The 16,170-nt window shown below is 32.8% G+C and overlaps 1 protein-coding gene across 1 annotated transcript; it reads left to right on the forward strand.

Moving 5' to 3' along the window:
• Positions 1–7,731: 7,731 nt before the first annotated feature.
• star2 (steroidogenic acute regulatory protein 2) lies at positions 7,732–15,032 on the forward strand. The gene is made up of 7 exons (XM_019110223.2): positions 7,732–7,814; positions 7,897–8,001; positions 8,735–8,871; positions 8,962–9,120; positions 13,158–13,342; positions 14,469–14,562; positions 14,758–15,032. The coding sequence occupies exons 1-7, from the start codon at positions 7,751–7,753 to the stop codon at positions 14,866–14,868; spliced, it is 855 nt and encodes a 284-aa protein (XP_018965768.2). The 5' UTR covers positions 7,732–7,750; the 3' UTR covers positions 14,869–15,032.
• The last annotated feature ends 1,138 nt before the right edge of the window (positions 15,033–16,170 follow it).

Here is a 16,170-nt window from a genome sequence, read left to right on the forward strand (position 1 = left end):
CATTTTTCTTAAGCGTATTTATTTTCTGTGGGAGGCATGTCTCATGTGAAATGAAAAGAGTCAGGCAATGAATTGAACAATTAAGACAGTTTAGAGCTCAAATAACACTATTTGTATGGAAGATTTAATAAAAGCGCTTTAACACAAATATGAGCTCGATGAAAACATCGCTTTACACTATTTTCATTTTGCAGTTTTAATTGCTTAGGCAATGCATATACAAATATTTTTTTTTTTTTGCCAATAAAGCACTTTAAACCTCAAAACTACTTGTGCTGTTTCAAACTCATATGACTTTCTTTATGATTAAATTTCAGTCTGAATGACTTTAAAAAACTTGGAATATATGCCACAAGTCATATGAATATTATTATAATGCCTAATGGTGCTTTTGTGTCATTTTTGCAGCTTTAAGCCATCATTTTCTTTGTTATTTCATGGAAAACATTCTTTAAAACTTCTCCTGTTGCGTTCCAATGAAGAAAGTAAATCGTAAAGTTTGGAAGAACATGAGGGTGAGTGAATTGTATTAATGTGTTAATATTCATTTTTGGATTAACCCTTTGCTGTCCTGGCTTTTAATAAATCTGCTTGTAAGTCTTTTATTATGCTATTTAATTACCAAATATTGGATGCAGTCCTTTTGTATTTCTTTTTGCAGCTGATTGATCGTAGGCCTCATTGATTTGAGTTCATCAGTTTTTGGTTGGAGAAGAGCAATTAATTTTGGGAATGTTCACTCAAAAACGGATGTGCACAAGTTCAAATCATTGAAAACGAATGATCTGATAAAAAATAAATACTAAACATAATTTATTTGAAAGAAAGCAAGTAAATAAAACATTTAAATCCAATATTTGGTAATGATATAGCATAATGAGAAATAGTCATTTCTAACCAAGAACACAAAGTATAAAAAGGTGGGGGAAATCCAAATAAAGTACTAAAATTATCAGTTTTTGGGAAGATTTTGTTAAACCCTGTGTGTGCAAAGTCAGTATGTTTTAAATTTAGCATTTTCGGGAAAAATGACTCCGGGCCAAAATGACCCGAAAAGATATTCGTTTGATATTATCATAGTCCAAACAGTTTGCTCGTGCAATGTTTAACTTCATGTTAAGGTTTCTGATGCTTGTTTGCAGACTGTGGCAGTTCAGAGGACAGTTCAAGACAATGTTGAGGCTCTAAAACTGATCTTGAGATGAGACTTGAACAAACATCTCATCGTCATCCACGACAAACAACTGCGGCATTTAAGAGATCTTGTGTGAGAGTTTTATTTCCCATGAGTGAGTAAGTGAGCAGCTGCTGTTGCTCTGGTTCTGATTCTACATACATGTAACCATGGCGACGGGCCGATCACCAGTACAGTTCTAAATCAACACTAATATCATTAACCTTATGCCATGTTTGCTTGCTATGCTGTTACACACAGGGTGACAAAATTCATTTTTCTGTCCAAATAGCTCACGTAGCCAGACAGAAAAATGTGATTTTGTAACATAATAATGTAATTTTACTGTGCAATTGGGCAGTTTTGGGGGATTTATGATATTTTTTTATTAGCTTCAATTTTTTTATTTATTTATTTTTTTTTTTTGGAAAATTCATTTCAAAGAAGATCCATATTTATTAAACTAGATGAAGTGAGTAAAACAAAAAATGTACCATGGTTTAGTGGATGATTGCTGCCATCTAATGGAAAAAACTTTTAAAATTAAAAGAACACGAATGCCACTAGATGGCAGCAGAGGATTACTCAATGCCTCATATACCATTCCCAAGTTTTTCATTTAGATTTATGTTTAGATATTATTATAACAACAATTTCACACTTTTGCATTTTTTTTCCAAACATGCCACAACATCACTTTATGTGTGTGTGCGTGTGTGTGTGTGTGTGTGTGTGTGTGTGTGTGTGTGTGAGAGAGAGTGTAGGAGTGTATGTGTTTGTGTTAGAGTGTGTGTGTGTGTGTTTGTGTGTGTGAGTGAGTGAGTGAGTGAGTGAGTGAGTGAGTGAGTGAGTGTGTGTTTGTGTTAGAGAGTGTGTGGGTGGGTGTCTTAACAAAATTTTGGGGACAAATTTGTACCCAAAAGTGAGCTAAACCTGATAAAATCTGTGCACGTGCATCATTATGACACACATTTTTATAATGACATTGTGTGTGTGTGTGCGCGCACTGGTTTGGGTGGTTCATGAGGACACACATTTGTATAATGACATGGGTATGACACAGGTATTACAATATAAAGATGGTTTACCTACACTACCTGTGTCCCCATAATTCAAAAGGCTTAAAAACATACTAAATGGTGTTTTTTTTTTTTTTTTTTTTTGAAAAATCTAAAAATGCAGAAAGTTTTCTGTGAGGGGAAGGTTTAGGTGTAGGGTTGCTGTAGGGAGATAGAAAATACAGCTATAAAAACGTTTACACCTATGTAGAGTCCCCTTAAACCACCAGTACCAACAGGTGTGTGTGTGTGTGTGTGTGTGTGTGTGTGTGTGTGTGTGTGTGTGTGAGAGAGAGAGAAAGTGTGTGTGTGTGTGTGTGTGTGTGTTTCAAATTATGTAAGGGCTGGCAGATGGGTGGATACAAGCTAGAACACCCACTGGCTGTAATGGAGGGTTGTCATTTTCAGCCTTTTATTTCAATTTGTAACTTATTATTCAGACTTTATAATCATCATATAACCATCAGTAATGAGGTGACATTTTTCTGTGATTTTAGGGCAGTGAAAAATGAAAGTCTTTACAGCGGCGCATCCATGGTGCACTTTATACTTTCATTAATTGAACTGTCAGTTTCTAAACTGTGGCAGGCAGATGCAATCAGAGCGAGTGCTGAGAAATCAGACATTAGGACAGGAATAAAACCATGTTGCATGAGTCATCCTATACACCGGCTGCATCAGTGCATTAAAGTCTGCAGTAAAAGCAGCTCTTTCTGTCAGTGCATTGAAATCTTGTTTGTTTCAGACAGACTCCCATCATCTCTTCACACCCTGCTCATCCATATAGAGCTCAGATTGGTCTGTTCCTTGCTTGTGTAACTTCAACTAACAAATATTAGTCATATTGAATCTTTGGGTGAGTTAGGAAGTGAGGAAGACGGATGGTCTCAAGCCTTCAAACTGAGCCATTAAGTCACTCGAGAGCAGTGTGAAAGACTGGTGGAGAGCATGCCGAAGTGCATGAAAGCTGTGATCGAAAATCAGGGTTATTCCACCAAATATTGATTTCTGAACTCTTCTTAAGTTAAAACAGTAGTATTGTGTTGTTTAAAACTAAATATGAACTTGTTTTCTTTGCTTTATTTGAGAAAACACTGCGTCTTTTTTTTTTATGTTGACCAACTGTCATTTTCTGCAAATAAATGCTCTAAATGACAACATGCTTATCTGGAACTTAGGAGCAATGTTGGCAGTAGTTTATATAATTAAACCAAAATGTTAATTTTACTCAATCACATACCCATAACTAGTAAAACCAGAGAAACTGATAATTGCAGTGGTCTCTTCTACAGTGCTTTCCAGAGCACTATATATATTTAAACTTTTATTCAATACGTCACTAATGAGGAACAACATATGCATTTTCACAGTAATCAAATCCAATCAGAATTTGTTCAATTTTAAGAGAATTTTACGTTACGATAACTAATCACAGCAATTTGTTTACAGTCAATAAATGCTCTTTTTAAACAGCAAAAATAGTTCTGATGGTTACAGCATGTTTGCATTATTTTCTCTAAAGATCAAGGACGATGAGATTCCATTTCATGTCATACAGACGCTTCTATTAATGAGTTTTTGCACTGAAATGATCATGCTTTTATGCAGAACATAAAGAGCCTGCTTCTGTCGCGTGGATGCAGGTTGTGTTTGATTAATGAGTGCAGGTCATATGTGACGTGACCTCTAATATCAGTGCACACTAAAGGTCAGAGGTCAGTCAGTCGCTCAGGCCACCTGTGTGCCGCATGATAAAGTGCATCTCTCCGTTATCAGCGAGCAGGTGTCCTTGTGTGAGGATGAATGACGCGGACACTGAACTTCACCTGCTGACCACATGCTCAAACTCTGGCCGAGCTCCAAACACATGCATTACAGCAGCTTTATCTGACTAACAACACTGAGATGTGACTGCATTCAGCTTGAGCAGTTAACAAGCACACAATTATTGTATCAACTTCAGGCAAGATGCATGACAATAACTAGCAATGACCTGCTGGTTAAAATATAATGTGATGTCAACCGCAATAGAAAGCCATTTTAGAGGCATTTCAGGCAGAGAATGCTATGAAAGGCTATTCTTCAGAATAACATGCACTGTTTGATCGTCCACGATTAAACCAAGGATGTGTATTAAGTGCAATTGGATTTCATGTTTACATTCTGACGAGCATACTATTCACATTATTTCACCCATGAATAACTTATCCATCTTTGAAAGAGAGTCAATTATACATCAAGAAGCTATTCAAAAGCTATTCACACATTAATGTCTCATCCTTGATCAAACTGACATGTTCAGTCCCTGAGATCTTGTAGTTGGTTCCTTACTGAAACAGAAGCTTTTCAATTACAGATTTACAACATATGGCAAAAGATCAAAACATCTTGTGTGCATCCAGGAGGGAGTCATGAATGCGTCAGGATTTAGTGTTAAAACCCTCCTGGAGAAAATCACAATCACTTCAGCACTAATGCAAATCCACCGAAACTCAACAATAAACCCCCTCAACCATCTCACATTATACTCAAAAAATTGAATAATATTTTGCATAAACAAATTAAAGATCCTTATTTTTTTAATTTATTTTTTTTGAAGCACTGTGACATTATTTTCAGGACAATTAATAACATTTTATAATACAATTCTCATTACTATAATGCAAATTAAAGTCTCTTTTTTTTACTGTAACATGAACAACATGAATGCACTTATAATAACTTTATTTATTTAAAGCATCTTTCTCCTTTTTTGCCTTTCACCCATTTTCCTGCTCTTTTTTTACTCTTTTTTTCCCCTTTATTTTTACTAAATTTGGCATTGTATACTATGAATATGATTGACTGACAAACTGAATATAATGTTCCTCATTAGTAACTCACTAAATGAATAAATAAATCTATATAATATTTATTATATATTTACTGAATGACATCAGTTTTAAAACATCATTGCAAAACATTGTAATGTATTTTTAATGTATCACAGTAAAAATGTTTTTGAATGTTTTAAAAAAATTGTTAGATACATCAAGTATTTAAGCCATTGTGTTAGAAACACTCACACAAAACACATTAAAACACAACGAATAGTGTTGTGTATATACATTACATTTTTAAAAAATGAAAATAGAAAAAACCTATGACGCTAATAACCGTGGACATGCATATTCGGACCAGATCTCTGATCTGAACACTAAAGATGCATTTCAGTGTTGACTGATTTATGAAAGTGTCATCACAGACTGATGCAACTATACATAGAGTTTGTAATTAAAGTATAAGCAAATAAACACTAGATTTAACCTTCAGCTCTTGCATGAGTAGATACAGCCTGTTTAATTGTACAGGTACAAAACGGTCACAAAACGTGATTGTTTAATGCACAAGAAACTTTAATAACATCATAAATGTGGAAAAAGTAATAGAAGGAATCATGCAGAGATGTTTGAGTTGTGCCTGATAATGAGCACCTGAAGAGGTACTAATGAACTTTTGTCTCTGTGCTGCTCGTTAATGCAGATTCTTGATGAGGTAAACATACCTAAGTGTTTGAAGGGTCGACCAATTGCTAGAGCTTCACATCTGCTGCATTTAGCCTTTATGAAACCCTATTATTTTACCACGCATTATGAACTGAAATAGTAGACAAATGATTAATTAGAAGCAGCAGATTCAGAAAGAATACAGTACCATCATCACTGTATAAGTTGATTTGTGCAGCAGTTTCTTCATTTTAGTCTCCAAAGGGTAACATTTTATTTTAAGGACCAGTTCTCACTATTATTTAGCATTCGTGTTATAGCATGTTGGATGTTTATTAATATTTATATGGCACCTATTAATCCATATTTTAGATCCCTTAAACCTACACCATACCTAAACTTAACAAATACATTACTAACTATTAATATTACTAAACAGTCAAACCCTTTAAAAATACTAATATTATCCTCTGAGCTGCTGAAACCCTCATGAATGACACCAGGAAAATATTAATACAAATGTGCAATCATCCAGAAATTCTCATTTGTCTACTATAACAGACCTTGTGTGCCTGATGGATTTTTCTAAATTGAATTAATTCTGCCTAGTTGAACATTTCAGACATGAAAACAAAGACAAATGACTTTAATTTGACACCCAGGACGAACAAATCTCTCTAAACTCATTAATCTCAGTGTTTCGGGTGCATCTGTCGTCCTCATGCATGATGATTGAGAGCTTGTTCTTCACTGAACTCTCAGTGAAAGCATGTGGAAGCTATGATGCATGCTTCATATGAGGTGGATTTATGCGTGTTTCAGCACATCTTCTGTCCTCTGGTCGGAGGTGTGGCTGCTGAAGGAGGTGAAGGTTTCTCTCAGGGTTTAACGGAGGTTAAGGTCAGTGTTAGGGTCGTTCTGCTGATCTCTCTAACTAGTCCTCAATCTGTGGGACATTAAAGCTTTAAACACCTTGAAGAGAAAACATTTGTATGTATGTATGTATGTATAAACATGTTTTTCTTTTTTGTGCTTGTAATAAATAAAGAAATAATTCACTTTATAAATAAACATTTTACAATAAGGTCTCATTTGTTATCATTAGTTAATGCACTAAATAAGATGAACTTGCAATGAGCAATATATTTCCATTGACCTTTGTAAAAAAATAAATATTAAAGAAAATGTATTTAACAATAACTAAATAAACACAATCTTAATTCACAGCTGTTATATGAATTTAAAACACTAACAAACATTAACAAATTGTACATCGTTATCAAACAACTAATCAATCAAATAAATAAATAATTTAATAATAATATATACAATTATTCAATAAGAAATGCATTGCTTAGTAATAATAAATAAAGAAAATTTAATTAATAATAATAAATAAATACACTTTCTGTCTTATCTTAACTCACAACTATTATATGACTTTAAAAGATTAAAAAAAGATTGTAAAGTGTTAACAAACACGCAAAAATAAATATAAGTAAATTAAAAAAAATTAATTAATGATAAAGTACAATAAAAAAAATAAAAATAAAAAGTAATTAAAATAGAATAAAATAGTACAATTTCTATATTAAAAAATAAAATAAATAAACAATAAAATAAAAAGTAATAAAAATAAAATAAAATAGTACAATTTCTATATTATCGTAACTCACAGCTGTTATATAAATATAAAAGACTAACAAATTTTAACAAATGAGACCGTATTATAAAAAGTTACCAGCCGAATAAACAAATGAATACATAACTGTTTTATTAATAATAAATCAATATCTTAACCCATCTGATTTGGACAGATATGAAGGTGACAGAATTGTGATTTTTATCATGTATAGCAGGTTCCAGTGACAGTGCAAACCCACATTCTTGTTCCTCCTGAATGTGGCCTTGTAGGCAAAGCCGAACTGAATCCTATCTTGTAAATGGAGCCGTTATCTTCGTCTGTGTCCTTCAGCGGCTCTATAAAAGCGTCCCGCAGCCTCCTCCTCTTCGCCATCTCAGCGGGAGCCAACATGCTGCGGGCCGTCCTGAAGCTCTGCTGTGGAATCACATACCCACACCTACGGAGCATGACAGGTGCCTGACCTAACGCTGCAGCTCGATGCGTGAGCTTGTGTTTGTATTGTGTTTTATTTCTGGTGTCTTCACTGTTCTGCAGGTCTGCAGCGAGCAGCTCTGGCAGCGTTCGGCCAGGAGATCGCACACTTACAGAGCCGAGGACAGATGGCCCTTCCAGCATGGAGCTCTTTGAGATGGACTGAAAGTGAGTCTGTGCATTCATATTTAACTTCAGTTTACATCCAATACTCTAGCAAAATAATCAACAGTTTGGAGTCACTAAGATTTTTTAAAATGGTGAACATAAAAAAACACTTCTGCTCATCAAGGCTGCATTTATTTGATCAAAAATACAGTAAAAATTGTAAAATATATTAATATTTAAAACAGCTGTTTTCTATGTGAATATGTATTAAACTGTTATTTATTTCTGTGATGCACAGCTGTATTTTCAGCATCAATACTCCAGTCTTCAGTGTCACATGATCTTCAGAAATCATTCTAATATGATTATCCGCTCAACAAAAAACACTTATTATTATCAACAATGAACAAAACAGTTCTGCACAACATTATATTTGAAACTAAAATGCAATTCACTTTACTTTTACTTTTCAGAGTCTTTGATGAATTGAAAGTTCAAAAGAACATAAAACAAACACTGACAATGATCCAAAAAGCATCTTCAGATTCAATGATGGAAGAAAATCTGACTGTCACATGATTACTGACACACTTTTACTTTCATTTGATCACTCACATAGAAACAGTGCAGAATCTGAAATATTTATAATTTATTTGCATATATATATATATGCAAAAGGAAGTATACATATTTTAGATTCTGCACTGTTTCTATGTGAGTGATCAAATGTAAGTTTAATATAATTATTATTTAATTGCTCAAAATCCTAAAACTTGTATATGAATGTCTTCAGAGACCGAGGCGGCGGAGCAGAGGACGGCTGCACTGGCCGATGAGGACGTGTTTTATCTGAAACAAGGAGACGCAGCACTGAATGAAGCTCTGAAGATCGTGGAGTCTGAGGACGGATGGAAACTGGAGACGGCTGAGGTGATTGTCTGCGAATCTAAAATGTTCTTCTGATGTGCAGATCACCAGAATGTGCTCTCGCAGGAAATTGTTACCATCTTTTTCCTTTAGGAGAACGGAGATGTGATCTGTAGCAAAGTTCTGACGGGCAACAGGAAGGTTTTCAGATTAGAGGCTGAACTGAACGCGTCTACAGAGGAACTTTACGACATCTTATTCTTCAGAGTGGAGGAGATGCACGAATGGAACCCCAGCATCAGACGCATCAAAGTAAGACATATGTATACTTATTTATATCTTATCATATTTTCTTATTTTTTATTCATCAAGGATGCATTAAATTGATGAAAAGTGGCAGTAAAGACATTTATAATGTTCTAAAGGATTTCTATTTCAAATAAATGCTGTTCTTTTGAACTTTCAATTTATCTGTGAATCATAAAAAAAAATGTATCACGGTTTCCTTTCCACAAAAAAATATTGTGCAGCACAACTGTTTCCAACATTGATAATAATCAGAAATGTTTATTGAGCAGCAAATCATCATATAAGAATGATTTCTGAAGATCATGTGACACTGAAGACTGGAGTAATGATGCTGAAAATACAGCTGCGCATCACAGAAATAAATTACTTTTTTACAGATATTCACATAGAAAACAGCTGTTATTAAATTGAAATAATATTTCACAATTTTTACTGTATTTTTAATTAAATAAATGCAACCTTGATGAGCAGAAAAGACATCTTTTGTGTGTGTGTGTGTATATATATATATATATAAAATCATTGTAAAGTCTGATGCTGTTATTCTGAAATTCTAAATAAATAAACAAATAAATGTATATTATTTAAAAATGCTATATTACTTATATATTTGATATACACCGAGGATAAACTGAGGAATTTCATTCTGAGAAGCATAATTTATTTATAAAATTGTGAGACAAGCATAAAACAGACTAAGAGAAGAAGTCGTTAGCATAGATATTTATGTATTTATGTTATGAATAAATATGATAGGAAACCATTCCACTACTTTCTACTTTTAAGAATACTGTGTTAATAATAAAATAAAATAATAAACAAAATAATAATGTAATACTAGGCTCATACTACTGTAATTACATTTTATTTAAACAACTAAACATAATTATCACGTGTTGTTTAGTATATATTTTGCATGTTATTGATGCAGCAATGCTTATTAATATGAAAAATATTCATAAGTAGTGTATTATGAATAATAAGTAAATACATTGATTCTCCACACCTAGCTGATAGTAAATTATAAATTGTGAAGCAATCAATAACTCGCAGAAAACAGACTGAACAGAGAGGAGACACAAACACATTAAACAGAAGAAAAGCCTCAATTTAAGTAACTTGCATTTAATTCGTTTGTAACTTGTGCATCTTCATCTTGAGACAAACATCTTTTGCCAACAGCTATGTGTCTGTCTCTAGATAATCAGGTAAAATGGGTTGTTTTCATGTGTCCTCGTGATTAATGCTCTGTTCACTGTCATAATCACTGTAATTACTAGATGATCTGAACAATCTACTCAGAGATATTCACTTCCTCAGACTCAGAGTTATGTGTTTCTATGGCAAAACTATTAATGTAAAATGTAATTTGTGTAATCAATAGAAAAAAACACAATACAGCAAATAACATAATGCAAATCTCTTATGTATTAAATTGTAGTTCTCAGAATATTATGAGTTGTAATTATGAGTTCTGCAAGGATGCAAATGTCTTTTTCCTGTAATTCCGTCAGTTGAAGTTAAGTATTTATTTACAACAATGAAACTCAGAATTCAAGATGAGCTGCAATGTTGAAAGTGGCGTGTCCATTTGAAACACTAATTTATGATTTAAATAATATAATATAATACAATACACTCTAAAAAAATGCTGGGCTGTTTCAACCCAACTTTGGGTCAAATATGGACTAACCCAACTTTTAGGTTAAATTTTTTAAATTAAAATTTTAACCCACATAATATAATAAATATAATATAGCATAATTAGTGCTGTCAAATGATTAATCGCAACCAAAAAAAATGTGTGTAATGTGTATATTTATGTTATATAAATACACACATATGCATGTGTATATTTAAGAAAAAAATGTTTTGTTTATATATAAATATTTATATTTTTATATAATATAAATATATATATATATATATATATATATATATATATATATATATATATATATATAATATCGTATCATATATATATAAAATACAGTACACACACACATATACTATGTAAACAAAAACTTTTATTTTGGTTGCGATTAATATAATATAATATAATATAATATAATATAATATAATATAATATAATATAATATAATATAATATAATATAATATAATATAATCAGTGAGCATAAAGCAAGTCTGCAGTGAATGGTAAATGTGAACCACACAACTTTCCGGGTTTGCTTTTTGTAAGAAAAACATACATTTCACAGTATAACTATTTTGTTTTCATTAGTCTCTTTCAGTGTTATGTTTCTGTGAAATGCGTGAAATAAGCTTCCAGCATTAAAACAAGCACGTTTATCCCCCGCAGGTTCTGAAACACGTGGGGCAGGAACACCATGGTTACCCACGAGGTTTCGGCGGAAACGGCGGGAAACCTGATTGGGCCAGCGGGACTTCCTGAGCGTCAGGCATTTCGTCCAAGAGCGAGTCACGTGTTTATTTGGGCGGAGCCTCGACGCGGTGGGAGTCTCTGCCGCCTCAGCCCGGGTTTGTCAGGTAGAATAACGCATAAGCTTCTGTTTCATTCAAACCGAGCGCAACTTTGAGATTTTAAGCGAACACCGGCTACAATTTGATTCTGTTTGTTACTCAAAGCTCTCATGTGCCCTCCGAAGACTTTGCATACAGCGCTCTCGAGCCCGTATGCACCACACCAAGGCACCTTGCACGTGTTTTTTCTAACAGTATAAATCACCATCCCACTTTTAAGGAGAGCAGAAGCTTACCTGTATTTAATACAGGTTTTGCATCGATGGGGTGAATAACTGATGACAATTTAGTTTTGGGGTGAATTATTACTTTTCATGTACATTTTAATTATACTATGTGTAAAGTATTTGAGTAAATTAAATTAATAAATTTAATTAAATAAAGTACTTGAGTATCTTTTTGGATGCTCTGTAGTTTTACTGAGTATCAAAGGTCTTTACTCCTACATTTATCACGAGTGTTGCACTTACACATTACATTTTGCATGGCACCAGGATTTTTCTGCACAGCAGTTTATTGCTGCTACAAAATAAGTGATATCACAACTACAGGGCACTGAAAGCACGATGTCTTATGCGTTTTGCCCTTACTTACCCAAACTTGTCAATAATGCTGCTTTACATGAATGCGAGTTCCTTAGCAATGCAGTGCAAGAAGGTGTTGACTTTTTAATTTTACTTAACATAGTTTTATCACTATTCTCCTGTATTCTTATCCTGTTATCATTGTAAACATCCAATAAACAAAGTGAAACAAAAAATTAATTAATTAAAAATACCTTTACATTCATTTATCTGTTATACCGAAGAACATTTTTTTAAAAGAATATAGAGTGAGTAGCATCACGCAATCACATGTGGGAAAGCTTAACACCCCGTGGGTTTCCTGATGATGGACTAACCCAACTTTTAGGTTAAATTTTTTAAATAAATTCGTAACCCTACACTAATATAATCAATATAATATAGCATAATTAGTGCTGTCAAATGATTAATCGCAACCAAAAAAAATGTGTGTAATGTGTATATTTATGTTATATAAATACACACATATGCATGTGTATATTTAAGAAAAAAATGTTTTGTTTATATATAAAATATTTATATTTTTATATAATATAAATTATACAATATATATATATATATATAGATATTATATATATATATTATATTATATATATATATATATATATATATATAAAATACAGTACCACACACATATACTATGTAAACAAAAACTTTTATTTTGGTTGCGATTAATATAATATAATATAAATATAATATAATATAATATAATATAATATAATATATATATATAATATAATATAATATAATATAATATAATCAGTGAGCATAAAGCAAGTCTGCAGTGAATGGTAAATGTGAACCACACAACTTTCGGGTTTGCTTTTTTGTAAGAAAAAAACCTACATTTCACAGTATAACTATTTGTTTTCATTAGTCTCTTTCAGTGTTATGTTTCTGTGAAATGCGTGAAATAAGCTTCCAGCATTAAAACAAGCACGTTTATCCCGCAGGTTCTGAAACACGTGGGCAGGAACACCATGGTTACCCACGAGGTTTCGGCGGAAACGGCGGGAAACCTGATTGGCCAGCGGGACTTCCTGAGCGTCAGGCATTCGTCCAAGAGCGAGTCACGTGTTTATTTGGGCGGAGCCTCGACGCGGTGGGAGTCTCTGCCGCCTCAGCCCGGGTTTGTCAGGTAGAATAACGCATAAGCTTCTGTTTCATTCAAACCGAGCGCAACTTTGAGATTTTAAGTGAACACCGGCTACAATTTGATTCTGTTTGTTACTCAAAGCTCTCATGTGCCCTCCGAAGACTTTGCATACAGCGCTCGAGCCGTATGCACCACACCAAGGCACCTTGCACGTGTTTTTCTAACAGTATAAATCACCATCCACTTTAAGGAGAGCAGAAGCTTACCTGTAGTTAATACAGGTTTGCATCGATGGGGTGAATAACTGATGACAATTTAGTTTTTGGGGTGAATTATTACTTTCATGTACATTTTAATTATACTATGACTGGACCAGAGGTGTAAAGTATTTGAGTAAATGTAATTAATTACAGTACTTGAGTATCTTTTTGGATGCTCTGTAGTTTTACTGAGTATCAAAGGTCTTTACTCCTACATTTATCACGAGTGTTGCACTTACACATTACATTTTGCATGGCACCAGGCTTTTTCTGCAGCAGTTTATTGCTGCTACAAAATAAGTGATATCACAACTACAGGGCACTGAAAGCACGATGTCTTATGCGTTTTGCCCTTACTTACCCAAACTTGTCAATAATGCTGCTTTACATGAATGAAACAAAAAAATAAATTAATTAAAAAAAGGTGTTGACCTTTTAATTTTACTTAACATAGTTTTATCACTATTCTCCTGTATTCTTATCCTGTTATCATTGTAAACATCCAATAAACAAAGTGAAACAAAAAATTAATTAATTAAAAATACTTTACATTACTTTATTTATCTGTTATACCGAAGAAACATTTTTTAAAATGTAATTTTGGTTTTAGAAAATAAACATGATTGCTCTCCTCAAACACATCAAATCTTTCTTGTTTTTCGTCTCTTTGACTTGTGCATCTTTGAGCCCATATTCAGTACGAGTAAAATACTTTTAAGTACTGTTAAAATCAAATACTCTAAGACTTTTACTCAAGTTGTTTTGAAATTGGTAACTCGTGGAGTAAGGTATCTGTACTTTTACTCAAGTATGGTTTTCAGCTACTTTTTTAACGGGAGATAATCTGAAAGTAGTTTGTCATGCTAAAGCCTGTCTGTAAGTGTGTGTTTGGTGTCTGTTGTGTTCAGAGCTGAAGATGGACCGACCTGCATCATCCTGCATCCGCTTCAGGACCGTCCCGACCGCAGTCGCTTCATCTGGCTGCTCAACATGGACGTCAAGGTACAAAACATGCATGTTTTATGATTTATCAAGATTTGCCTGTTTGTGAGATGACCAACAGATGAACAGAGATGTTACACACTCAAAAAATCGATTTTTCAAATACTATTTCAATCTTTCTGCTTCAAAATTGTATTTCAGTGTTACTTGGTATTATTTGTGAAATGTACTAGCAAGTCGTCCTTGTGTGTTCAGGGTTGGCTGCCGCAGTCACTAGTGAACACGGCTCTTCCTCGAGCACAAGCGGACTTCACTAAACACCTGCGGCGCCGGCTGGCCACACAACACCCAGAAACCAAGAGGTGATGAGAGACGCTTCTGTCAGACTTCAACACTATAGGAACACAGCCATGCAACATACACCTCAGACGAACAGGATGAAAGTCATGTGGAAGACAGCGAAGTAGCAAATCAGCTACTTTGAAATTGAGTTGACCATAAAATGACAATAAAAAATATCTTTCACAGGAGTGTTATTTTAGTATCATTTTATTTTTTATATTTGTATTTTCAATGTAATTTTAACTATTAGTCTGTCAGTAATTTTGTTGTTGATTTGTAATTTTTATTGTTTTTATTAAATATATCTATAGTTTGTATTAATTTTTATTTTCAATTTTAGTTAATTTTAGTTAAAATAAATGAAAATGAGAAATATAAACACAATTCAGATTTTTTTCTCAAATTTAATATATATATAAAATTTGTATTTTTTTATGTCAATATACTTTGTTGTAATTCCATTTTTTTATTTTTTTCATAACGAGTTAAACTAAATTAAAATGAGAAATGTTTCCTCTGTAAATAGCTACAGATAGAAAAGTAGCAAATCAGTTACTATGAAACTGAGTTGACCATATAAAATGAAAATAATAAATATATTTCACAGGAGTGTTATTTTAGTATCATTTTATTTATGTTTTTAAATTTTTTATATTTAAATTTTTAATTTCTGTTTTCAGTTTAACTATTAGTAATTTTGTTGGTTTTTGTTATTTTTGGTTTTATTAAATATATCTATAGTTTGTATTCCTTTTATTTTTTTTACAATTTCAGTTAAACTAAATGAAAATGAGAAATATAAACACAATTCCTGATTTTATTCTCAAAATTCATCTTGCAATTTGACATCTCGCAATTCTGTGTTTGTTTCTGCCATGGAATAAAAAATAGCAAACTTATTTATTTATTTTTATATGCCTTTATACTTTGTTTAATTTTTTTTTTTTAAATTTTTAGTTATTTTAGTACATCAAGCTAAACAAAATGAAAATGATAAATGTTGCCTCGATAAAAAGCTGAAATAAGTTTATTTTATTTCAAGTATCAAATATGCTTATTTTTTTTCTTTCTGATTTTGGTTTAGTTAACCCTGCTCTGCAGTCATACTGTATTTTGTGCTTCATATAATTCTTCCAAAAATGAAAGTTTAAATGCGCTGCAGTGATGGAAACAGGAAAAAGAGCAGCACACGGGTTTGGAAAAACATGAGGGTAAATAATGACCGAATGATTTTTTCGGTGAACTGTTCCTTTGGCCTTCAGTCTTGTTATCATTCAGACTCGCAGTGACAGAATGCAGACGGAGATCATCTCAACCTCCGTCTGA

This window comes from Cyprinus carpio, chromosome A12 (genome assembly GCF_018340385.1).
Source record: "Cyprinus carpio isolate SPL01 chromosome A12, ASM1834038v1, whole genome shotgun sequence".
Classification (NCBI taxonomy): Eukaryota; Metazoa; Chordata; class Actinopteri; order Cypriniformes; family Cyprinidae; genus Cyprinus; species Cyprinus carpio.

Coding starts and splice junctions, on each gene's coding strand:
- star2 (XM_019110223.2), top strand. CDS start 7,751: ATGCTGCGGGCCGTCCTGAAGCTCTGCTGTGGAATCACATACCCACAC. Junction 7,815..7,896: donor ACACCTACGGAGCATGACAG/GTGCCTGACCTA, acceptor ACTGTTCTGCAG/GTCTGCAGCGAGCAGCTCTG. Junction 8,002..8,734: donor CTCTTTGAGATGGACTGAAA/GTGAGTCTGTGC, acceptor GAATGTCTTCAG/AGACCGAGGCGGCGGAGCAG.